General features: G+C 46.2%; 1 protein-coding gene across 1 annotated transcript in view; it reads right to left on the bottom strand.

Annotated features, from left to right (window-relative positions):
- Window positions 1-25,415, bottom strand: part of Dpp6 (dipeptidyl peptidase like 6) — a 790,869-nt gene extending 765,454 nt beyond the window's left edge. Inside the window, exon 1 of the mRNA XM_042273279.2 lies at window positions 25,045-25,415. Coding sequence (XP_042129213.1) covers window positions 25,045-25,095 — 51 coding nt within the window. The 5' untranslated portion in view covers window positions 25,096-25,415. The remainder of the gene's footprint in view (window positions 1-25,044) is intronic.
- Between the last annotated feature and the right edge of the window lie 331 nt (window positions 25,416-25,746).

The raw sequence follows: 25,746 nt of genomic DNA, 5'->3' as shown, positions 1-25,746 counted from the left end.
CAGGACCAAAGTATGATTTAGAAGTTTTTTCCAAGCTGCGAGTCCTGGCCACTGTTCTTGGGAACCCAAGAACACCCTACTTCCTCTCCCTGCCATGCATTGAGGGATGGTGAAACACTCAGCTCTTCTCTCCAGAACTCCTTGGTCACACTGATATCCACATGACTGGCCTGGCCTCACAGAGGTGGCATCATTGCTGTTCTTAAAAACCTGCTTCACCCCTTTGCCTAGGGAGAAACAGCCAAAGGACAAATGTGATCAATCACCAGCCAAGATTCAGCTGAAAGGGCCCTTACCAGAACATCGTTTCCACAGCCTATCATCAGGAGTGATGGCGACATCTCCAACAGGCAGTTCAGAATTATATTTCACCCTATCCCCAGTGTCTGCCTCCACAGCCAGCAGAGTACCCTGGGTCATGTGGAAGGGATCAAGAAGATGCCAAGATTTATGGTTCTGTTTTTATCCCAGAAAGTGTGTCTGACTCAGAAGCGACGGCAACGATGCACTGTGGAGCAGTTACTGCTAGTATACAGTTCCTCTGTTTACTCTCAGCAATCAGCATACCCGATTATGCTCCCATGCCTTCATACGACTCGTCCAGTCTGAGGGCAAACATTGTAACTCATCATATAAATGGATTATAAGGAAATTTGGAATTAAAACATTTAATATCGATAAAGTTGAACCATTTTCAAGAAGCGATTACACTATTGTCCCATGTTCCCTCATCAATAGAAAGGTAGAGGTGATGCACAGCTCTGCTGGAAGTCAAGTCTGATGCCACTGAAGAAGCTTCAAAACACTGAAGAAGCACGATTTGTAAAAAGGAGGCCTGTCGTGCCCTGAGTACACAGCTCTAGAATGGCCATACATTATTACATACATAGGGTAGCCATATAAAACCAGCTCACACATTTGAGTCGGTGATAAGGTTTGGCAGCTCTTCTTCATCCCCAAACCCCGCAGAATGCCCAGGAGGAGGTGGCATCAGTGAAGGGACATGTGGCATGACAGGTGAACCCTGGGGTTCCCAATGGCTTTTTCTACATACTTGATTCCATGCAGAATCAGCTTAAAGCTTGGTGAGACAAAGGCAGGAGGACATCTTTTCTCCCAGCGAGGCTTTCCTCCCAGAATACCATCACCCACCCAGCACCGATACCACCTGCCTTACCCTAGGAATGGAGATCCAGGAGAACCACACTAGGGTAACTCACATTACTTGGCCTTGCCAAGCTCTTCACCTGAAGTCCCCATAGGAACTTGCTCTGTGCAGTGTGGCTCACAGATGCAGCTCCCATCTCACAGGCATGTGTACTAATGTCATCTCTAACATTCTAAAGCATCCACCTTTAGAGGCAGTTATTTACCACCTCTTCATTAAAAATGCGGAGAGAAGCCTCAAACCCCATTGGATGCTCAGGCCCCATGGGAACCAGCAGAAGGTGAGGGACAGTTTCCCATACTTTCCAGGGCATCCCCATCCAACAACCCTGTCCCCAACATCAGTGGCCAGGCCTGACTTTGACTTGTCTTTCCTTACAAATGACCTGACCTTCCTTAGAGCCTTATGAAAGATTTGCCTTCATCATCTTAAATTCTGAGCCTCCCAGTCCCCACTAATCTGAAGCTCATATTCGGAAAAAAAGGAAACCACAAAGCCTGGCCTAAAATGTTGATCATTTCAGGGTGAGTGGGATGTACTACAATCATTAGCTCCATGGACAGGGAGTGATGTTATATGGCTCTAAGGACAGCGAGGGATGGGCTTGGCACCAGGAATGGAGCTGGGAGGTCACTTCCAGGCACTACGTTCTTAGTCATCTCTCAGGATGCCAGAAAAATGGGTCAAAAACTTGACTTTGTCTACTCCCTACTAGACCAGTGACTTTGGATATGTTTTTGGAATAAAACTTTCCTATTACCTTTTACAGAGAAGGCAGTGTATTTCTGCACTGTATAAAATTGAAATTATAGAGTCTTGTCTCCAACTTTGAGTCTAATTTTAGTGCATTCCCCTTGACACATTTTCCAGCCAGTTTATAAGAATAAATTTGTTCCTTCTAAGAGACGCACCTGTAAGACAGAAAAGCTTCCACTGCTAAATAGCAAATTGCATCATTAATTAAAACTAAAAGGAAACATTAGTGATTTTTAGCTAGACAGTATCATGAAATTTTAAATCGCAAATAAAAGTGAGGGTTGAGATCCAATTATTGATGAGTGTGGGAGAGACAAGGGAGAAGGCAGCTATAGCAGAGGCAAGTACACTTGACATTGGTGCACCAAAGAGGCTCCTCTGGGGAGCACTGTTGACCCCAGTAAGTGAAAAACAAAAGCCACTGGTCTCTCTGGATCTAGGTGTCTTTATCTGTAGAAAACAAGAATGAGCAACTTTCCCCCAGGAAGATATACATTCAAGAAAAGCCTAGGAGATGGAATGAAGTTTCTTTTTAAGGTGAGATAGCACAGAACTAGCTGGTAATGGTAGTGTAGCTCTGTAAATATATTAAAATGAATGAGGTTATACAATCAAATATGCTGTGTAAAGGACAGAAAATGAACATGCTTTAAAAAATACGGTGTGATCAGAAGAAAGGACTCCTCCCAAAGAAAGAATTTTAGTAAAAATCAGTTTGCAGGTGAAGGGGGTGGGAAGCTCCTGGTTCAAGACTGGATTCAGAGAAACTGGATGTGGTAATGCGCCTTTAATCCCAGGGACAGGCAGATCTGTGAGTTTGAGGAAAGAAGAAGAAGAGGAAGAAGAAGGGGGAGGAGGAGGAAAGGAAGGAAGGAATGAGGGAGGGAGGGAGGGAGGGAGGGAGGGAGGGAGGGGAGGGGAGGGAGGGAGGGAGAGAGGGAGGGAGGGAGGGAGGGAGGGAGGGAGGGAGGGAGGGAGGACTTACACAAAATGTAGGTTTCTCTCCAGCTCTTCAGACAGCAAGAGAAACAGCTAGGATTTTGACACACATTTTCAAAGTTTACATTTCTAGCATGAAGCTCCGGTATGTAAAGATTTGTTAACTGCAAACAAGAATCTTCCGTGATTGCCTGAGCACTTCCCCTGTCGTTCCTCAGATGGAGGCACACACAGAACATCCATCCAGGTTCTGAGGCTTGGTGCACCCTTGGTCATGCAGAGCTTTAAAATGTCTCTCAGATCTAAAACAGCAAGCTGTGACAATGTCCCTGAAGCTTGCACTCAGTTATCTTGTATCATGCAAAGCAGTGCTAAGAGGGGTTGAACTTGGTTGCGTCATACAATCAGGTGAAAAACAGTCTTTGTGTTGATCGAAACTATGGCTCCTGGGGTGGGGAGATGGTGTGGTTGCTCAGGTACTAGCTGCGCCATCATGAGAACCCTAGTTTGACCCTCAGAACCTATGCGAAAGGCTGCCCATGGCAGTATGATCTTGTGATCCCAGTGCTGGAGGGTGAGGGCCAACGTACACACTGGTAGATCCCTGGGGACTTCAGGTCAGCCAACGTTAATGACCATTGAGCTCCAGGCCTGTCCCAGAACACAAGGTGGACAGCCCTTAAGGAATGACATGGTGTTGACCTTTGGCCTCCACATTCACAGGCACAGACATACATCCAGGTGTATACACATGCAACCATACACACACACACACACACACACACACACACACACACACACACACACACACACACACGCACACCAGCACACTAAACCGTAGCTCACAGCGAACCCAGACAGGAGGGAATGATGATCAGTAAAAGTCCTTTGACCATCTGGTAGAAACAATAGAAAACAGCCTTTTGCTGGGATGGTCCCTGATTTTAAGGTTGTTTTATATAGCCTATAGACTCATGACAAAGCAGTAATTCCAGACTTCTAGCTGAAATCAAATAATGGATATGGTAAGAGTGGGAGGAGACACAGCGCCCATCTGCAGCCCATTATTTGAAGATGGGAAGGACCGACAACTCGCAAGCAGGCTTCATGTCTACGCGATTCCTTTGGGTGCACTACCCTATGGATGAGAGACTCTAACCTTGGTCACCAGGTGAGTTTAACTGCAGGGTTTTCAAAAGACATAATGGTGCCTCGGACTCAGGCTGAAGAACACTCTCCTTGTTATGGGATACTGAGGTTTCCTATTCTTCAGACAAAGCTGCCATGAAGGGCTGATTAGAGTTTAATGGGACCTCACCCAGACTGCCTGGCCAGGAGGCTCTTATAGCTCAGGCTACCCCTACTGCAGAATACATGTCCATGTGCGAACAAAACCTGAGAAATTTAATTCTCCCTCCCTTAAGAAAAATTAAACTCTGTAGGGAAGACTGAGTTTGGGAAATTTCAATATGCAGAAGATTGCCCCAATTCTGATCCTCATTTCTGTTCCCCTTTCAACCCCAGCCTATTATTCTCAACAACCCACTTCTCGGCCTCCATTGCTTTCCTCTTACAAATAGCTCTGTAGGAAAAGCTGCAATTTTTAGCATCTCTAAATCCTTCTAAGCACCAAATTCAAAGAGCTATTTTGGCAGCTGAAATGTAATAGGAAAGAGAATTTGGATGAAGGCTGGGAGGATCCAAGCTCTCTGCAGAGGGGCCCTTCAACTAAAGTGCAGCTCCTGGTGCACCTGTCTCGGGAGGCTGGCTCCCTGTCCCACCCCAGGCTTCACTGATCTCCCCACTGCTGACCCCGAACCACCTCCTCCCTGCGTCCTCGACATCCATGCCTGTCCATTTTATCTGAGTGTGTATGCAGTGGCCTTGCAGTGATGTCGGCTTGCAGGGAGCAAGCAAGGGAGACAGTGCAGGCAGACCAGACCTGCAAAGTCCACAAGGCTCCTAGAGTCTCATTTGGGAACCAGACAAGTGCTGTCCCCTGAATGCTTTTGACTGTGGAACTCATTGGAACTGTTCTCAGACCGTGGATAGTTGGATCTGGTCTGCTTAAGGCAGCTATCATTCTCTGGACACAGAAAAAAAATATGGTGATGGCATGGTGCTTCAGGAACCACTTGGAGGTGTTGCATAACACACAGTAAAAGCTTCAAGTTTCTGAAACTCCAGAAAGTTCTGAATTGTTAATGTCAAGCCAAGTTTTCAGATAAATGGTGATGGATGTGTGTAGGCTTTGGCCAGAGAGGCTGGCATTAGCTGCTGTGGGTATTTAGTGGCTCTGTCAGCACTTAGTGTCCTGAAGAGGAAGGGACAGGACAAGAAGATTACTTGAAAAGTGGTGTCAAAATACAAGGGCACTGACACCAAATGCTGGCAGGGATGTGAGGCCACGCACACTTCTCTCCCTCGGAGCGATGTGTGTGCGGAAGGCATTCCTCACCACCTCCATTCTTGGACCTTCACATCACCTTGCCACCACTGAGAGCCACGGCTGATATCACTGGCATGATTTTGTTAACACGGTGACTTCCCTGATGATCTATGCACACCTGTATTCCCAATTTGTCTTATGTGTACCCTAAAATTCTATACTGGGGCAGATGGGCAACAAAAAGATTTTGGTTAAAAAAATCATACTTTAAGCAACCCACTATCCAACATTTGTTGATTTCATCTAGGATCATGCTAAGTGCCTATGGTCAGACATGGGATATAAAATGTGAACAGGAAGGTATAAGACCTTTATATGTGGATGTCCTATTAGAGTTATAGTCAAAGGTGAACCAATATACTGAGCTAATAGAGCTTATAATTTCAAGAAAACCACATGGTTAACACATGGAGCCTGAAAGTATACAGAGAACATTCCAGAAAGAAAGAGCATCCTGGGAAAGGAAAGCAGGTACAAAACTAGTTGAGGCTGGACAGACTTCATGGGTTCCAGGGATACTTGAGGGACTGGGTGAGAGAAGACAGGCCTGTGTGGCAGCTGGACAGGGCCACACTACAAAGTTGACATTTTGTCTTACAACAGCAGGAAGCTGAGAGAGCTATCGATCTTCAACAGTCACTCTGGAGACTCCAAGAGACACGATGTCTATGAACCTAAGCAAAAGCAGGGAAGAGGCCATCTTAGTTCAACCCTGTCTGATCTGGAACCCCCAGCAGCTGAAGTTGTCCATTCCCACTGGAGACCCCACACAGCTCATGTCTTCTTTCCCTAGTTTCTGTGTCTCCATTCCTTCTCTGCCATTCATTCTCCTAGATGGACTCACTCTTCTGTCTCTAAGCAGCATCTGAGTGTGGAGGATTCCCTCCTGCTTCTGCCTCCTACCCGTATTCTGGGATCATGGGCATGTAGCATCATCTCTGGCTTTTAAATTGATTTCTATGCGGCCTCTGATATTTGCATCCACACATTAAAAACTTGGACCAGAGAGTCACTCATTTCACGCCTGTGTCAATAGGGAACCCTAGAGTGAAATCCCCAGAGATGGAAGTGCTGAGTTCCTTTGACACATGTTGACTTGATTAGGAAGAGTTCCCACAAAATCCTTACTGGTGTGACAGGGGAGTAGAAACTTAAAACATTTGATAAACATTAACGTGTGCAAGAAGCCAGTTTGCACAGGAAGATTGGAAGTGATTCCTCACCCTGACATCATCTAACATACAGAGCAAGCATTGAACAAAGTCCTGGAAATGACGGGAGGGGACCTACGGAAGACCACACACCATTGCCAGATGCCTTTTGGGACTCCTTCCTCAGCTCGCTATCCCATGTCCACTCTTGCGAGAGTTCTTTTTCCTTCCATAATCTGCCTATTCCTCACAAAAACAACAACAACAACAAAAAAAAAAAACAACCAAAACAAACAAGCAAGCAAAGGCCTGTATGATCTTCTCGCCATCTCTCTTCCTGGTGGCTGTGGGATTTCCACCTAACCTGTACATTCTCTTTAAACCCCTAATAGAATTGCCATTGATCTTCCTTCTGAGTCCATTTCTAAGCACGTTTATTAATGACACTAAGAATGCTGAAAGGGAGCCCCAGTTTCCCTGGTGACACCAGCTCTATTCCACAGGGTCTCTTTCTGCTTGTAGAGACTGTTAGGAATTTGCATGCATGGGGGATTCCCAGCTGGCTGGGCCAGGGTATCCCAGGTATGTAGGGAACCATGGTGGCATGCTGGGCAGATGCAGCAGTTGGGCTGGTGGGCAACCCATGCCATGCAGGCATGGCAGCAGGGTGGTGGGTGGACATTCACAACTTAAATGCTGCATCCGAGCAGAAATAAGTTTATTATAATAGGGAGATAAAGAGAAAGATAGGGAAAGAGGGAGAGAAGGGCCAGGGGTGCACACCTTGTGGGGGGAAAAGAGGAAGAGGAGGAATTTTTCCTTAAAATGAGGCTTTTGCGTCAGGAGCCAAGGGGTGGGTCAGAATACTAACATTGGTTTCCCAGGGTCAGGTCAGAATAGTAACCGAGATCATCTGATCACCACCCTTATTCCTTCCAGTGACTATATTTGATATGTTACTATCTGCAATTTTCTAGCCATATCTTGAAATGAGTGGTATCAAAACAAACCCTAAATCTCTATTTCCATGGTTTTGCTCCTATCTCCTATCTGGCTGTCTGGATTTTTCCATTTCAAACCCACAGTAGTGTCCTCTGAATTAAGACTATCACTCTGTCCTAAATGGAATAGATTAATTTTTTCCCCAGCCCTTCATTGCTGAAGACCTGCTTCAATGGGGGAAGAGAGGTTGATTGGGGGTGGGAGTGATAGGGGGCGGGGAAGGTGGGGGTGGGGGGTGTTCAGGTCCCAAAGAGGATGTGTGGAGTTGGATGGGGGGAGAAGGAGATGGACATGATCTGAGGGTGAATCAGAATCAGGATGGCTTCCTTTTATACTCTACAGTTGCGCATAGGAGTAAAGAGGAGACAAGGGGCATGTGAGCTGGGGTGTGGCTTGAGATCAAAGGTAGAGGAATCTAGCATTGACCTTGACAGTAGGCAGCAGTCATATGTTAATGAAGGGCCACAAGTTCCTCTTGCTAGAGTTAAGAAGAATGATTGCTTTATAAAATGGAACTTTCCTCAAGCCCCCAAGGGAATGGAGACCCTTTCCAAATGCCTGACCTTGGGAGAAGGACTTCTTCTGGGTAGCAGACACTATACTACAACTTCTTAGTCTTACTATAACCTGTTCCCCTCATAACACTTCCAAAAGGGAAGGTCCTGATGTCTTACTCTTTTCTCATTATACCATACCATTCTGATTTCTCTGTATTTATTAACTGAACTCTTGCCCTTAATGGCCTCAGCTCTGGATCTGAATTGTAGGCATTGCATCCTTGGGATCAGGTGTGTCTAGTAAATAACTTTCCTGTTCTTGGTGTAATTGGGATAACACAATGGAATTCCTAGTTCCAAGGTGGTGAGGATTTTTTCTCAAAGAATTATTTTGTTTACAGAGGCTACCATTATACACATTTTTTATCCTTCACCAAAACCCACACAAAATTTCCCAAAGGGAAAGGCATTAATGTTGAGAATCATTAAAAATAAAAGTAAAAAGGTTCTGGAGAAGTGTGGTCTGCAATGTTGAAATGCTGGAACCTTTTCAAGCAGCCATGGTCACCCTGTGGTCCACACCACTTCATAATATGTGTTACCAGAAACACAGACTGTTAGATCAGAAACTTCGAGAATTCCCTGAGTGTAACTCCCAGCAGATATATTGAATCAAGACTATGACTCCCTGTGATCTCGGAATTGTATAAACACACCTGAGCTTGAACTTCATTCCCTCGTGTGTTAATCTTTAGTTAAAATTTTTTATATCACTGCATCAATGTTGATTTGTTGATATTGTCTTGTCATTTTTATCAAGGGTTGTGGATCTTTTAATAATTGCTTAAAAGGAGTCAGACCACCTTTCCCTAAGAGCCACTGGTCAGTCAGTGCTCAGCACACTGCCCACCCCTTTCTCTGCTTTCCTAGTGTGTTAGTGGAGCTCTCCAGAGAAACAGAACGGGGGGGGGGGGGAGTCATGCACAGACTCACAGCCACCGGAAGCAGACTCATCCAGGAATCTGCTCATGGGAGTCGTCAAGTCCAATGTCTGCAGGTTAGATAGCACAGGAGCCCAGGAGAGCCTCAGCCAAGAGCATCAGCTGTGGAATTCCCTCATGGTGGGACTATGACCTTTGTTCTCTTTAAGCCTTCCAAGTACTGAACAAAATCCACTCACATTAATTAGGTTGGACCACTTGCTCTGCTCAAAAGCTACAAGCTGAAGTGTCAGGTTCATCTTCAACCACCGCACTGTGTCCTTCCTGCCTGGTGTTTGCCCACATACCTGGGCACTGAGCAGCCAGGCTGACAGAAGAAACTAACCCTGGCTCCTGCGTTAAGCATCACAACTGACTTCAAATTTCCTTCCTTGATGTGGTTTCTACTTGTTTGTGGCCCTGATGCATGCTGATCTCTTTCTCTCTTCCCATTTCTGTCAGGAACCCAGAACTGGGACTCCAGCTGCCGATCCATGGGCATGCACAGCATCAGGATATGTGCCCCTGGAGTGTCAGTTTCTCTCTCAGCTAATGGGATTTTCATATTAGTTAAACCAAAGCCTATGGTATTTTCCTTCTACCTTTGTTTATATTCATTCATGAAAGCTGGGATCACAGGCCCTTTATCTGTCATAAACCCATGGATGAAGAAATTGCAAGCAGTAACTCTCCCTAGCTCTTGTGTCCTGTACATCTCACTCCCAAGGTTCACTTGAGCTCAGTTCCTTGTTATTTGGTCCCGAGATCCCATCATTATCCCAGCTCAAGTGTGGTGCCCCTTGCAGGTTGCTCATTTGTTTCACACACTCCATATTTCAAGCTCCTAAGAAGCAAATTTTTACACCTGGTCATAAGATGTTTTATGTTCTTCCTCAGATGTCCCTCACAACAGTCAAAAATTATAGACTCCCCTTTAAACTCCATTTAAGTTATTCTCTTTGGAAAATGTTCAGCTATTTCATCTGTAAGATATGTTCTTAATTATGACATCTCACTCTACCATGGATTGACAATTTAAGGGAAACAGTTCTCTCATCTGTCATGTCTTTCTCGAACATATGAGCTTCCAAACACATTTCTCAGTTGTAAAAATCACCCCCAGACTGCAATGTCTATGCTGAAATGATAAAAATCTAAGCCTCCTTTCTAGAAAGAACACATCTGGCCTGTCATTAAAAAATTAGCTATATGATTGGCTGCATTCCATAGGTTTCTGGTGCTAGAAAGCAGGTCCTGGGGTGGGGGCAGGGCTGTGTTTTGTACATTCAGGTTTCTAGAATATAGACTGTTCGGTGCACAGTGCACGGGTGTCGCCTCTGTCACCCCATTGTTCTGGAAAATGTCAGGGTGAGGAGGAATGAAGTGCCCACTTTGCCACTCCAGTCGTCCACTGTCTTCCCAAGAACACTCAAGCATTGTTAGCCCTCGAGGGGTACTTCCCATCTTCTCTCCTTATGGAGTGCACCAGTGAGGATGCTGAGAACAGATTGTCTCAAGAGTAACATGCTGAAGATCACACAGGAGAACCCTAGATGAGCCTCACTTTAGTTCCCTGGGTGGGAAAATCCTTGCTTCTCTGCATGGGTGGCCAAGACCCAGGAGCCCTGTCCTTGTCAGATATAATGGCTGACAATTTCAGAAAACACAAACAGCACTGGTAGACAATGTCTTCTCCCTGTGTTACAGGAGACAGACATGGTTGCTGACCTCATAGGGTAGAGAAAGTGTCAGGTCTTGAATACAGCAGTAGCAACACACCCTTGCATATTTGAGCTGGATGCTGGCCTCCTCTCTACTACCTAGATGACTTCCTGACTGAACTTTCTTGAGCCTCATTGGAAGACTGGAGGTATTCCTAATATCCAGAGATGCAGTGGGAAGAAGTTGGGTTAGTAAGCAGAGATATGTAGAGGGTTAGTTGGGTTAGTAAGCAGTGGTAGGCAGGTTTATATCCTGCTTGCCACATCTTAGCACTGAATAAATAGCAGCCTTACAGTGAGGCTCCTGAACAGCTTGGCTTGGGGGTGCTTGCCCCCTTTGCTCAGTGCCCTAGGACTTATCCCTCAGAATTCTTCCATCCACTGTTGGGCAGCAGCTAATGCTTTGACTATAGGACACAGAAATCCTCACCCCAAGTGTCCTACTCGGGTGTTTTTTTACTGTTCGATCATCAGCAGAAAGAATACATCCAGCAGGATCAATTCCGGACAAACCATGCTGACACTTCAGGGACTGAGTGTCTGTAAGATTGGGCATCTGTGGTGTCCTGGCCTCAATGTTCTGCTTGTGAGACAGACACAAATTAAAAACAAGAGGCTTAACTGTCCTCATTGAGGAGCTGGGGGAAGGCATGTCTTGTCTTCCTTTTCTTAGAGCATTTTCCTCCAAGAACGTGTGGCTGTTCACATTGTGTCAGCTCTTTGGAGCTCTCTGTGGTTGGATTGGGCTACCTCTGTCATCCTGTGGTCCAGGAATATATTCCCCTGATTTTTGGAACCCACTCTGAAGGAAGAGCGCTCTCTTCTCTCCCAGGTTCACAGGCTAATCTCCTTGGGTACCTTCCTCCAGGATGCAAAGCCACCTCCCACCACAGAGATAGAAGAGTTTGATTCTCCTCAGGATGAAACCATAAACAGCCAATACATGTCCTAACTATCAGACCAGCTTAGGATGAACTGAAAAAGGACGGTGTCAAGCCGTTTTACTCTGGTATTAGTTTCCGTGTATCTTGGAAACATGAATGTAATGGGTTTCATTTGCCTGGCTGCACAGTGGAGCAACATTTCTCTCTGTGCCATCTTAGCGCATACTGCCTGCGAGGTGCCACATTCTGCCTAATGCTTACTCAAATACTGAAGGTATTATTTGTCTCTATGATCTTTACGGAGAGGATTTCTGAGTTGAGAGAAGATTTGGGTTATAATTACACTCTCCTCAATGGGCTCAACATAAATATCCCTCAGGGGAATTCCAGAAGGCACCTGTCAGGGCTCAGAAAACAATATCCCCAAATAAGCTGCTTTGGACTTCAGACTGGGAGCCCCAAAAGGGCCACAGATGCAGGGAATGGCTTTCCTACTGATCTCTCTTGACCTAAGGATGAGACACACCAAGAACACAGTTGCCTTCAAGCTTTATCTGAAATGCCATTAACCAAGGAAGGCTTAGCTAGCACCACAGAGGAAGAGACCAAGGGTCACACCCACCCACAACAGCAAGGAACTCTGTCCCAGGTCCTGCAGATTCCATTCCTTGGTTCGGTCATTTCTCCTACGCCTCCTTTAAAACTGGTTACCACCCCTATGACAAACTACCCTCTGAAAGCAGTTAAGCCTTGACCATCTGGCCCCTTTGTAAGCTTCACATTGTGTATGGCTCTTGTGAACTTATGCGTCAATAAACTTGCATGCATCGTCTCCTGTGAATCTGCCCTTTGTCAGTATCACATTCTTCAAACTGGGTTCCAGAAAGAAATCCCCAGGGATCAAAAGACAGTTCTATCATTATGGATTAGGTCTTCAATGTCACCTGAAGGTCCATGGACTAAGGGTTTGGTCACCAGCCTGAGATGCTGTTGGGAAGTAGTTGTTAAATTTGACACAATTCAGAATCACCTGGGAAGAGTCTCAACGAGGGATGGTGCGCATTGTATTGTCCTGTGGGCATGTCTGTGGAGGACTGTCTTCATTATTAAGTTAACTGATGTAAGATCCAACCCACTGTGAGTGTCATCATTCCCTAGGCAGGGGTCCTGAATTGGGTAAGAGTGGAAAAACTGAGCTGAGCACAAGCAAGCTGGTGATCATGTGTGTATTTATTCTCTTTCTGCTCCTCAGGGGAGATGTAACGCAAGATGCTGTTTGAAGTTCCTGCCTTGACTTCCCCAAAATAATGGACGATAAACTGGAATTACAAGCTGAAATCCAACATGAAACCCACTCCCATAGAAGGAATCTCCATGGGAAATTCCATCCCACATTGATTTGCAGAGAAACTCCTTTCTCTCCTAAGTTGCTTTCTGTCAGACTATTTTATCACAGCAACAGAAACTAGACTCCAATAAGCCTGGGGGAATAAGGTGAAGTTATTGTGTGTGTGCTTTTGAAAGTGATCCTGGGACTCTGGGTCCTACTCTTCCTGCTCTTTGCTTCCTGCTACCATGAGATGAACAGTTCTGATCTACCTGGCGTGCTCCCATGATACTCTGTGCATTCAGATCAGTAGGACTGAATAACAATGGGTCAAAGCTTCTGAAATCATGACCCAAACAAGGCTTTCTTTCTTAACAGCTGCAGATATATCTCAGATATTTTGTTGTAGTTATGGAAAGCAGACTGGCACATCTCCTGAATGATGATGCATTGATGAATGTACCTCACTTGGTCCTAGTGTTAGTTGCTATTTCCAAAAGAAGAGGAAGCTTTTCCACTGCCATCAGTTGACTGATCACAGCATCTCCTCCCCATATTCTGCTCTGCTTTCCTCTTTTAACCACAGTGGCCATCGTTTCAGATGCTGCACTCATTGCTGGAGTGGATGGAAGATGGGGCCCAAGCTGTAGAGACCTCCCAATACTTCAGCACTTACGTATCCAGCACAGAATCCATCTCCAGGCATAACTACTCTGGAAAATTCCATTCCACCAATATCTGCACAGTGGTTCTGCAACATTTATCAGCATTTTGAATGTTTTAGGTCCCATAAAACTTTAGGAATGCATTAACTCTCTTTAGCATTGTTATTGTAATAGGAAATGTTCGAATTTGCATAAAAGCACGTCAACATACCTCCTACATATGTATCGAAAAGGACTCCATGAGAAACCTTTGTGACTGAGTCTAGAATGATTGTCTAATTTGTGATAATTAACATTTCCTAGAAAATACCTTAAAAACAAACAAACAGATACACTAAATAACCACAGCTAAAAATAAACTCCCTAAGAAAATTTTCCTTCATAAGAAAACACCAGAATGAAAGACATCTCCCATCCTAATTCTACCCATGTAAGCACTATTCTGTCAATCAAATTTAAAATGGAATTGTCACCCTAGGAAAAGTAAAGCATCTGAGGGCCTTGTAGCATGAATCTTAAAAAGTCTTATTAGTAAAAACAAACCCAGAGCCAGGTATTGGGGTAAACGCTGAAAGATCAGAGTGACAGAACCAGCCACAGCTAACCTCACCTCACCAATTCCTCAGCTGGAAGCCTCTGTGTCCTCATCTGAATGGATCTCAGCTGAACTGCTGCTAAAAGCCTAAAAGTTTAACAGACTCTAGTTCCTGGTCTTCACGCCTTATATTCCTTTCTGCTTCCTACCATCACTTCTTGGGATTAAAGGCGTGTGTCACCATGCCTGGCTGTTTCTAGTGTGGCTTTGAACTCACAGAGATCTGGATGGATCTCTGCCTCTAGAATGCTAGGATTAAAGGTACATGCACTACCATTTTCTGGTCTGTACGTCTGTCTAGTGGCTATTCTGTTCTCTGACCCCAGATACATTTATTAGTGTTGACAATATATTGGGGAACACAATATTACCACAGGGCCTCATAGCCCATGTACCATTAAGCTACTGAAAAGTGTACCTTAGATGAGATAGATGCCACTGTACCCTCAAGATTGAAAATAAGATGTGAATTTCTCCTAGTAGATGATAAAGAAACAGATACTCACAGTCAGACAACATTTTCTCTGTTTTCTACTGATGTGTGGCCCCCTGTACCCCAACAGTCTCAGCTCCTATGGGGCCACAACTATAATTTGCATGATCATACATCATTCCTTACTTTTCTTCTTTTTGAAAATTTCACTTTCCATCACAGATACTATACCAAAACCTGTTTCTATAACATTTAAACGTTTAGTTTTATAAATGCACACTCATACACAGCTGTTGTTCTTTATATTAGCAATTTAATTACTGTAATGGGTTCCTTCAGGATGTTTTCAATTCATGCTGTGGTGGTTTAAATGAGAATGGCCCCCATAGACTCATATATTTGAATGCTTGGTTCCCAGTCAGTGGAACTGTTTGGGAAGGATTAGGACATATGGCCTTATATAACACAAATGCTAAATGGTCTTATTAATAAAACCCTGGAGCCAGACATTGGGGTAAATTCTGAAAGATCAGAGAGACAGAACAAGCCACAGCTAACCTCACCTCACCAGCTTCTCAGCTGATACTGCTTCCTCAGACTGAAAGCCTCTGAGTCCTCACCTGAAAGGGTCTTAGCTGAACTGCTGCTAAAAAGCCACTAGTTCCTGGTCCTTATGCCTTATACACCTTTCTGCTTCCTGCCATCACTTCCTGGGATTAAAGGCATGTGTCCTTTTCAAGCAAAGACATGAGATCTCAAGTGCTGGGATTAAAGGTATGTGCCACCCTTGAACTCACAGAGATCCAGATGGATCTCTGCTTCCCAAGTGATAGGATTAAGGGCGTGTGCTACTACTGTCTGGCCTCTATGTCTAATCTAGTGGCTGGCTCTGCCCTCTGATCCTCAGATAAGTTTTATTTGTTAGAGCACAAATAAAATATCATCACAGCCTTATTGTTGAAGGAAGTGTGTCACTGGGGATGGGCTTTGGGGTTTCAAAAGCCCACCCAAGGCCTAGTCTCTCTCTCTCTCTCTCTCTCTCTCTCTCTCTCTCTCTCTCTCTCTCTCTCTCTCTCTCTCTGTGTGTGTGTGTGTGTGTGTGTGTGTGTGTGTGCTTGCCTCCTGCTTGTGGATCAGGATGTAAAGCTTGCAACCACCGCTTCAGTACCATGTCTATCTGTTTCCTGCCCTGATGATCAGGGACTAATCCTCTAAAACTGTAAGCAAGACCCCAGTTAAATGATTCCATTTTTTAGAGTTGCCTTGGTCATGATGTCTCCTCACAGCAATAGAACAGTAACTACACTGAATTTTTAATCACATCATTACCCTCTCTCTTGTCCCTGTCCCACTCTTTTCCTCTTCCCAACCAGTACCCATTTTTTCTTTCCTTTTTTTGTTTTTTATTTTTCAAGACAGGGTTTCTCTGTGTAGTTTGGGTCCTGTCCTGGAACTCGCTCTATAGACCAGGATGGCCTCGAACTCACAGAGATCCTCCTGGCTTTGCCTCCCGAGTGAGTGCTGGGATTAAAGGCGTGTGCCACCACCACCACCACCACCACCACCACCACCACCACCACCACCACCACCACCATCACCACCACCACCACCACCACCACCACCCAGCAGGACCCATTTTTCTTACGCCTTCCACCTTCATATCTGTTTTTCTGTCTTTCTGTATTTTTTATTTGTTTGTTTGTTTTGGGTTTTTTTTTGACACAATAAGTTTCACTGGGATTACTTATAGGGATAAAGGTTATTTACAGGATCACGGACACCTCTCCAGTGGCTACAATACTTAAGAAAATGTCTCCCCCATCACACTAGTGAATTAACGCTAGTAAACCCTTAGAGACGCATGGGCCCAATGAGGCCCTCCACCCTCCATGAGAGGGTGTCTCGGGCCCCAGTCTTGTGCAGCTCATATGCAGATAAGCATAGCTGCCGTGAGTTCAAGGATGCAAGGGCCATCCTGCCTGGAAGTCATTGTTCTCTGACCCTCTTCCTTCCTCCTTTTCTTTCTACCCCTTCTTCCATGCTTTTCAAACATTATATTCTTTCAAGTGTGCCTTCTTTTGTACAAGTCTGTTTGATAATGACTCCATGTGTTTTGAATATCAAGTCATTCCTTTTTTGCTGTATAATATTCCACTACATAAAGACTAGCTTATTTATATATGCTCTCTTTTGATAGAGCTCAGGCTCAAGGTCACTAAAGACATTCCCATCACAAACATCCTTACAATTGTCTCACAGGGAACATCTGCCAGAGATTCTCTTGAGAAGTGCTCAGAAGTTACATGGCTAGCTAGCAAGTATATCCTCCACCTTTGCCCTACTATTAACTTTCCAAGTTTTAACATCCCTCCTCTCCAGCTGCGCACAGGGTTCTCCTTGCTAAACACCTACACCAAAAATCAGTCCTAGAAATCTTTTTAAAACCTCAGACTTCAAGCCCATAGGGGTGGTGGCACACGCCTTTAATCCCAGCACTCAAGAGGCAGGGGCAGATGGATCTCTGTGAGTTCAAAGCCAGCCTGGTTTACAGAGCAATTTCTAGGACTGGTTCCAAGGCTACACAGGAAAACCCTGTCTTAAAACAACAACAACAACAACAAAAACAAAACAAAACAAACAAACAACAAAAAGGAAACCCAACACCAAAAACACCCTCAGACTTCACTGGATGTTTTCTCATTGTGATTTCAATTTCTGTTTCTCTAGTTATGTTAATGAAGTTGAATTGCTCAATGCATTTTTGTAAAATTCCATCTGTCCAGAAAAATATTCTCTACTGCTCCAGAGTGCAGACTGGGCTGGCCTTGCAATGAGGACAGAAGCCTTACAGCATTCTCGAATTTTCTACAGGTATCTGGATAGGCACTCCCAAGAAACCTTTCTCCATGGCTGAGGTAGCTCCAGCAGTGCAGGCAAGTAATGGTTGGTCTTCACTGTCAATCTGACTGGATTTGGAATCACACAGGAAACACACCTCTGCATATGTTCCAAAGAGGTCTAAGTAAGGAGGGAAGACCTACCCAAAGGTTGGCTGGGTGGATTGAATAAGAGAAGGAGGATGCCAGCTGAGCACCAGCATTCACCTCCTGGATTCCTAACAGGAAACACGATGTGACCAACTGCTTCCCACTCTCACAGCCGGAGCTGCCTCCCAGCTTCTCCCCCAGGTTATGCCCACGGCAACGGCAGTCAGTGCAGCCAATGCAGTGCCAACCTGACTCCACAGCCAGCACAGCATGTCGGCAGTGCCCTTTGATTTTCACAGATGAGTAACACTCCACTGGAAACAGGAGCATCCTTGGCACCCCTGTCTTATCACAGTGCTGTTATTTTTACTTAATAGCCGGAAAGTCAAGCGCAATCAAAGCGATGGTGTCCACAGCTTTTACCCAGCAGATCTGCAGCTGTGCCCAACGGAGTGAGCACAGTCTATTCCAGGGATGTGTGAGCACCAGGCATTGGGTATGTATAAGGTGCACAACAAAGCTAAAGTGTGCACACACTATTGACAACCCTACCTTGGTCGTAATATATATTTGTGTCATCTATTTTGTGTGTGCGTGCGTGTGTGTATGTGTGTGTGTGTGTGTGCGCGTGCATGCGTGCGTGCGTGCGTGTGTGTGTGTGTGTGTGTGTGTGTGTGTGTGTGTGTATGGATGTGCATGCCAGGGGGTCAACCACCACTGTCATTCCTCAGGTGCATTCCACCGATTCTTGTGAAATCATCTCTCATTGGTCTAGAATTAGCAGGGCAGTTTAGACTGGCTGGCCAGTGAGCTCCAGGAATCTGCCTGTCTCCACCTGCCCAGTACCCACAGCGCCATGCCTGGCTTTCTTACATGGGTTCTGGATACTGCATTCAGTTTCCAAGCTTGTGAAGCGAGCCCTTCACCGGCCAATGTGTACTCTTTCCCTTTTACCCACTTTTTCTCTTTACCTGTAAACAGTGGCATCTGGGGAAGGTAGAAAGACGAGGTAAGGTCAGTGGTGGGAAATCCAAGGCCAGCAGTGTCTGTGTTCTGCCTTGGAGGGTCACTTCTGCAGTGTGTCCTAAGACAACACTAAAAAGAGAGAAGTACAACTACTCTTGACTAAGGAGGGGAGCTCAGTGGGACTTTATAATTCATGGAAAATTCTAGAACCTTCCCTGCTAGTTCTACTACCTTGACCGACAGCTTCTCTGCTACTGTTACATCATTTCCATTTGGTTGGAAATAAATTTTCAGGTGGACCTCGGACAAGGCTAAGGGCCCTAGAGAGCTCAGAGGGTAAAGGCGCTTGCTGAGTTCAACCACAGGACTCGCAGGCTGGAAGGAGAGAACCAACAGCTGCAAGTTGTCCTCTGACCTCCACAGGTGAGCTACGGCACTTGTGAGAGGGAGAGGGAGAAGTTAATTTAAAACAAACAAAGGAAGGGGCTGGAGAGACCGCTCAGTGGTTAGAGCACTGGCTGTTCTTTCAGAGGACCAGTGTTCAGTTCCCCAGCACCTGCAGAGCAGTTCCTAACTGTCTGTAACTCCAGTTCCAGGGGATCCATTGCCCTCTTCTGGCCTCTGTAGGCATTGCACACATGTGGTGCACAGACATACATGCAGGCAAAACGCCCATACACATAAAATAAATGCAAAAATAAACTAAAAGAATGTTAATGTTTGATTTGATTTGAGTATTACACACACATCCCAACCCTGTGAATATGTGCAATCTTTCAGTCTGAATTGGTTACAAAGGAAACAAGAACACCTCTGCCTGCTTCCTCAGCACTCCCTCCCACTCTGTCTCCAGCTCTCCGCTGCAGCTGGGTGTCTCTGCATTCTCTCCCTCTTCTGCCTTTGTTACTTGTCTCTTCTTCGGTTCCGCCTCCCGCACAATCCTGAAACCAGACTTTATTGTGCGTTTTTCAGGAGGCTTCTCAGTCAATGTTCTGGTTATTTCCTTGGGCCTGATGACAATGTGCACTGGCCTCTGCCCTAGCGGCAGATGAGAAGCACCATTAATCCTTCCCTGCTGTCCAGAGCCCAGATAACTGACTCCAAGTCCCCTGAGCATGAGGTGTTGGACAAAATGGTGGTGCTATTGTGGGGTTGAAAGCTTCTGCTCTCAGTTAGTGAGTCTTGACTTTCCAGCTCATAGATGCCCTGGGTTTCTTCCAGATGGTTCATTCTAAAACCCACCGTACTCCTGAGGAGAGCATCTCCCATCCTCGGGGGGTGGGGGGGTGGAGAAGTTGGATGGTAAAGGGGCGCTGACTGGTCCTGTGTACCCCTGCTGGCTTAGCATAGCATATGCACAGGACCTAAGGGGGCTGGCATGTGCTTCAGTTCCTAGGTGCACTCTTGCTAACCAGACAGCACTGGTTCCTGCAACCAAGAGACTTCACTAAATTCTCCCACACTGTAAATTTATTTTAAACTATTAAAGTGAAATGAAACAAATGTTCTGAGGTGAATTAATACCCCTCTCCAAATCAAAAGGGCATGAAGGCCAGAGTTATTTCCTTCCATGAACTAGGCAAACCCTTTAATGTTAGGGTAAAAATATGTATGGATCCAGCTCTCAGGCTGCCCGATCCATTAGAACCTGAAGGAATGTTTTCATATAATAGGACACTGAGCTCTGCTGTCACCTACAGTCACCTCAGTCTTTCCTGAATGGTCTTCCAGAAAGTTCTCCTAACCTTTTGGTTAGCAGATGCCCTGAGATGAGCAGCCCTGGAGAACCACCACCAGTGGGGATTGTAGTTGGCTGTAATATTACCCACAGTGCACCACTCCTCCTGGTAATAACAGAGCTCTAACACTAACAGCGCACAGGTACAGAGCAGAGTGGCGGGTGTGCAGAATGGGTTCTAGAAAGGGGAGTGGCTTTGGGCAGCAAGTCATTAATTTAGCATATTGATGGGTCCAAACACAGAGACCCAGAGGCCACATGAGCTAAAGTCCCGCTCAGGCTCTGGAGAAGACAAGACAGCCCTCTCCACTGAAGCTCTACCTAAGGCAACTTATGAAGAATCCTGAGCTGACTACCTGTTTCTGGCTTTGAGAATTTCTTTGTGTTAATTTTACCAACTTTCATATTTGTGTGTGTGTGTGAGTGTGTGTGTGTGTGTGTGTGTGTGTGTGTGTGTGTGTGTGTGTGTGCTTATGAAGGCCAACTTCCTATGTCCCCTTAAGCCCTTCTACTTTGTTGAGACAGGGTCTCTCACTAGAACCTGGAGCTTATCAATTAGGCTGGATTGCATGGCTAGGAATCTCTGGGGACCCCTCTGTCTCTGCTTCTCTAGGGATGGTCATCCAAAGGTGTACCCATGCCCCACTTCGGACATGGATGCTGGACTCAGAGCATGCTTACATGCTTACATGCTTACAGAGTAATCAATTCACAGCTGAGGCATGGCCCCAGCCCCAACTTTGCATACTTTTACTTGTGGTTAACGTATCTAAGATTGTTCTTGCTCCCGGTAAGCTATTGTGGCATGGACGGATGTCTAGCCACCTTTCCTGCATAGATAGTAGGCTGTATTTTAGGAAGAGTTCTGAGAAGGAAGATGTTAGGAAGAGATGCTGTCGAGTCAGGAAGCAGGGGAAATCAACCTGAGTCTCCATGATGGGCACATGGGGGGGGGGGTGCTCAGAAACCTCAGAAACCTGGACCTTCTGAGTCATGCCTGGACCCATTTTCAGAAGGCATATCATCTTCAAATACTAAACATCAATGCCTGTTGCTGATAGCTGATGGGAGGAGCTTCATGTCACCGAGGAACAAGAGGCAGTGGCAGGAGTGCCACTAAGTTCCCTGGGACAGAGGAGCCCTTTATCTATAGAGGCTGCACCCCTATAACTCATCTCCCAAGCAGAGCTATTGTTTCTAGAGAGGGGTCCACAGAAGGGTGTGGCCTAAAAACCTCAAAGGCTCTCTGCTCACTACACCCACTATCTGTGGACTGTTTTGGTCACTGGAGCCTGAACGAAAGAAAACCCTGACTTTGGACAGTTCTGATTCAGGAGAATTACCCAAAACAGGATGGGGAAAGCAGTGCCTGTGAATAGTTGCTGGACTCACAGTGTCACAGGAACATCCATCCAGTGACAAAAGACTCCAACTGGGTTCCAGAAGCCACAAGGAACACTTCGGTTTTCCCTGTGCCAAGAATTCCTAGGCCACAGCTTCCTTTAAAGCCATTGTTGATTGGCCATGAGATTCTCAAGGATCCAGGCACCTTGTAGACCCCTGGGCACCAGAGAAATACATAAACACTGCTCTCCTATCACATGCTTGTGGATCCCCAAGGCAGGCATTGAGGACCAGAGCAAGCCTTGGCTCTGAACCAACGTTTACCTAGAAACTCAATGTCAGGGAAAAGCTCATAGGAACAGAGCAGGGAGATTTAACGGAAAGCAATGGCCTTCATACAGTAAAACTCCCCACTGGACCTACTCCAAGAGGAGATACCCCTGAACATTAGTGGAACAGTAACGCATCAGCAATAAATGGACACTGGGTTGAAAATGTGCATGTTGAAGACCCAAGATGTTTCAAGGAAAAACTTAATAAAAAAAACAGTGTTACTTTAAAAATAATGTTTTGTTCTAGGAGAGTGAAACATCTTGATTTTTCTCACAGTGTACGGCATGGCAAGTTGAAAGGTTAGTCTGTTAACATTCAGAACATTCAAAGTTTGTGAAATGGATGTCTGTCAAGAATGAAAGGGAAGCTGTGGATTGATTTCACCAGTGTCGTTTCTTATTTCTCATCGACTAACACAAAATAAAATAGCTCTGCTTGGAAGATGATTTATAGGGGTGCAGCCTCTATTAGATAAAGGGCTCCTCTGTCTCAGGGAGTTTACCAACACATCTGCCTTCTCTAAGCCACCCAACTGCAAATGAACTTCTGAAAGAATGTATAGGGAATACAGTCTGCGGTAAACATGAGTCTTCAACTAGGCAATGTGGTGTGGACAGGGCCAGCCAGGGATTGCTGTCCAGTCTTTGTGGGGCTCCTGGTGATGCATGGGTTTGCAAACCTGGGAGGGCTACACATAGAACCGCATGTGGGAAGAGCTGGCTGAAGAGGAATTCAGTGCATGACTGTAACTGGGTTTGGCATCCCTACAACCACTGGGCTCTGCCTCTCGATCTCTCCTCACAAAATCAGCTTTAAGCACATAAGTGCTCAGGCTTGTCTGGTCTGTCTGTCTCTGCACACATGTGGATGCCCTGAAGCCACTCACTGGGAGGCACTCTGCTGCTTTCTGGGGTGGCGAGATGTCCGACTACTCACCTGTCAGAACCAGGCGTAAATCACGCAGTCCCTGCAGTGAATGTTAAACATCACCTAAACTCCAATCAAGCCTCGAGTGCCAAGAACTGCCAGTCATCCAACCCAGGCGAGACTGTGATTAACAAGCCTTCCAAGGCAGCTGAGGAAAAATTAGGAATCCACAAGCCCCAAATGAGCAAGTGTGGAAGTGTCATTCGACGGAAGCCGCATGGACTCGGCTGGAGAATGAGATTCAAATGAGTGACAAACCAGACTCCTAGTTATCGACTTAAAAGTTGACAGAGCATTTGAAAGTACAGTGATCTCACATCTCATCTTGCTCTCGATCCAACAGATGATGGATAAAATGCTGGTTGCTGCAGAATCCCCTGGGCTCAGTTCAACTGGCTCTAATGACAGTAATATCCAAGGCAGGGAGGGGGACAAGGAAGAGGATGAGTACAGGTGTCACGTGGGTAACCATATTCAAAGAGCAAGAAGACACACAATGAGCAAGCTTTTTAGCCTTTGAGAGGGAGAGAGTGAGGAGAGGACTTCAGACATTGTTAAGAGATATAGCATAAAGATACCTCTATACTACAGCATACCATGCCAGCTCTGACTAAAAATGCTCATTTGATATTAGATTTCTATGAGCATCGATAACATGTTATTTACATAACTAATCTTAATCCATGTCTCTAGCCTCATACCTAAATGCTCCAGTTCTATTAGCATGCTATGGCAGGGTATGAAAAGGGACCATGGTGTGGGCGGACATTGTACAGTGAGTCCACTTAATACACACTTATGACTTGTTCATACAAAATTATGCTGATTACCATAACAGACCAAAAGAAGTAAGAAAGCAGACATATTTTTCACAAACAGGCGACTAAGTCAGGTAGCCCAAGCAGAGGCACTGAATGAAGGCTTGTATGGCATCATCACAGTCCGTGTATGCTACTCTTTCCCTCCTGAAGTCAGGTTCTAAGCTAAACCTGCAGCTTTCTTTGTGCCAGGCAACAGGTGCCTTGCTGAGGGTAGGGTACTTTTTACAATTAGAGTACATTCTCGCTTCTGGTCTCTCTTCATTTAAAGGGAGACTTCAAGTTGGGCAGACTGGCTCTCCCAAGCATGCACGCCTCTCCACCAGCATACCCCAGACTTGACGACCCACTTTGTAAACAACTCCAGACCTAGCTAGATAAGCATTCTTCCATCGCTCGCCGATTATTCTGAAGTAGCATGGCAATCCCTCCTTGCCCCTGCCTCATACAAAAGCAAAAACCTACAGGGTAACACAAGGGGCCCTTATCCAAAATCAACACCTTAAAGTCTAAAACATCACCCAAGCAAACATACACACAGGATTTCCACTCAACTAGACGGCAACCTCTCTGTCCTTACCAGGAGAATCCTGCACTCTGGCTTCTAGGTCCATGCCTCAGGCCATTGGCACTAACAGTAAGAACACTGATATCAGACAAGCCAGCCACAGGCAGGCTGGGGTCATCTTGCTGGAAGGCAGGGCAGTGATCCTCAAGTTGACAAAGTTGACAAAGCCAAACTGCCCCTTGACCTGCAGCCCTGAGGTTCTGGGCATCCCCAGAGGTCTTCTATCCTTCAGAGGCACTTGCAATCACTGCCCCCTACCTTAGAGTCAATCATCTTTGGGGCAATCCTCTTTCCCAAACCTGGGGAACAGGCCCCTGCCTGCCTGGCAGCTGTGGATGCACTGTGTGCCTCCAGGGCAGAGGGACACACATATTGGCATAGTGAGTATATGGGAGGCTGAAACCCCACAGGTCTCAGCCCTGACTTGCACCCGGGAGACCAGGGAGGGCATTAGGGCCCAGGGGCACTTCCTGTCTTAAGCGACCTCCCTTCTCTGTGCTGGCCTCAGAACAGCCCTGGGGATGCATTTGAAACTCAGCAGACACAAGCCAGAGAGCAGACTGTGCCCAAAGCAACAAAGCCACATGTCCAGAAGACAGCAACCGCCAAACCGCCAACATCCCATTTGCACACAGATGCTGGATCATTCACACCCTCAGGTTCAAGTGGGAAATGCTGCAATATATGAACACCAACACGGTCTCCGACTTGCCGGGAAATTCAGGACTCCCGAGGTCTGCCCCACCACACACTGCTTCTCCAGGTGGATTCCCACCCTGCCAACAGCAGCACTCACCATCATGTTGCCCTGCATCTTTGCAGTCTTGATCATCGCCTTTTCCTTCATTTTGTCCCAAGTCTTGAACCTGACTTCTGGCCCAGAGAAGAGTAACTTAATCCATTGTTCTGGTGAGGACCCAAGTGAGGACCGGAGCCGTGATTACCGGGTGGAGATGGCGTTTTGAAGAAACCACAATTCTGCCACGTCCTGGTTTTCCTGTCCCTCTAGGTTCCCAGGTAGATCCCACTGAAATCAACTCTTCCCAGTCGCTGCCGGGAAAGCGGAATCGGGAGTCAGGCGCTGGGGGTGCGGCTTGTAACAAAAAGCAAGCTGGGAGCCGCTGAGCGAGGCTGTGGCTGCCTGTGAGCAAAGGCGTGCGTGTCCTCAGAGCTGGCTCTCAACACGATGTGAGTGACAGCAACGTGGCAAGTGCCTTGTGCACTCCAGGACTCTGGGCGGAGATGCTTGGCTAGCAGCGCCGGTCCCCAAGGGCGGTGACACCCAGAAGTGTGTGTGTGTGTGTGTGTGTGTGTGTGTGTGTGTGTGTGTGTGTGTGTACACGCGTGCGCGTGCTGGCCTCAGCCTCTGCTGAGCAGGACCTGGAAGCCCCGGGCTGCAGCACGCTTCAGCTAGCGTAGCTGCCAGGGGGATCGGCTAGCAAGAGGGTGACTACAAACAGGTTCCAGGGTGATCTTGGTGGGTGGAGCCAGCCGCTAT

This window comes from Peromyscus maniculatus, chromosome 3 (assembly GCF_049852395.1).
Source record: "Peromyscus maniculatus bairdii isolate BWxNUB_F1_BW_parent chromosome 3, HU_Pman_BW_mat_3.1, whole genome shotgun sequence".
Taxonomy (NCBI): Eukaryota; Metazoa; Chordata; class Mammalia; order Rodentia; family Cricetidae; genus Peromyscus; species Peromyscus maniculatus.
The sequence above is the reverse complement of the archived record's forward strand: the minus strand, read 5'-3'. Positions and strand labels throughout refer to the sequence as shown.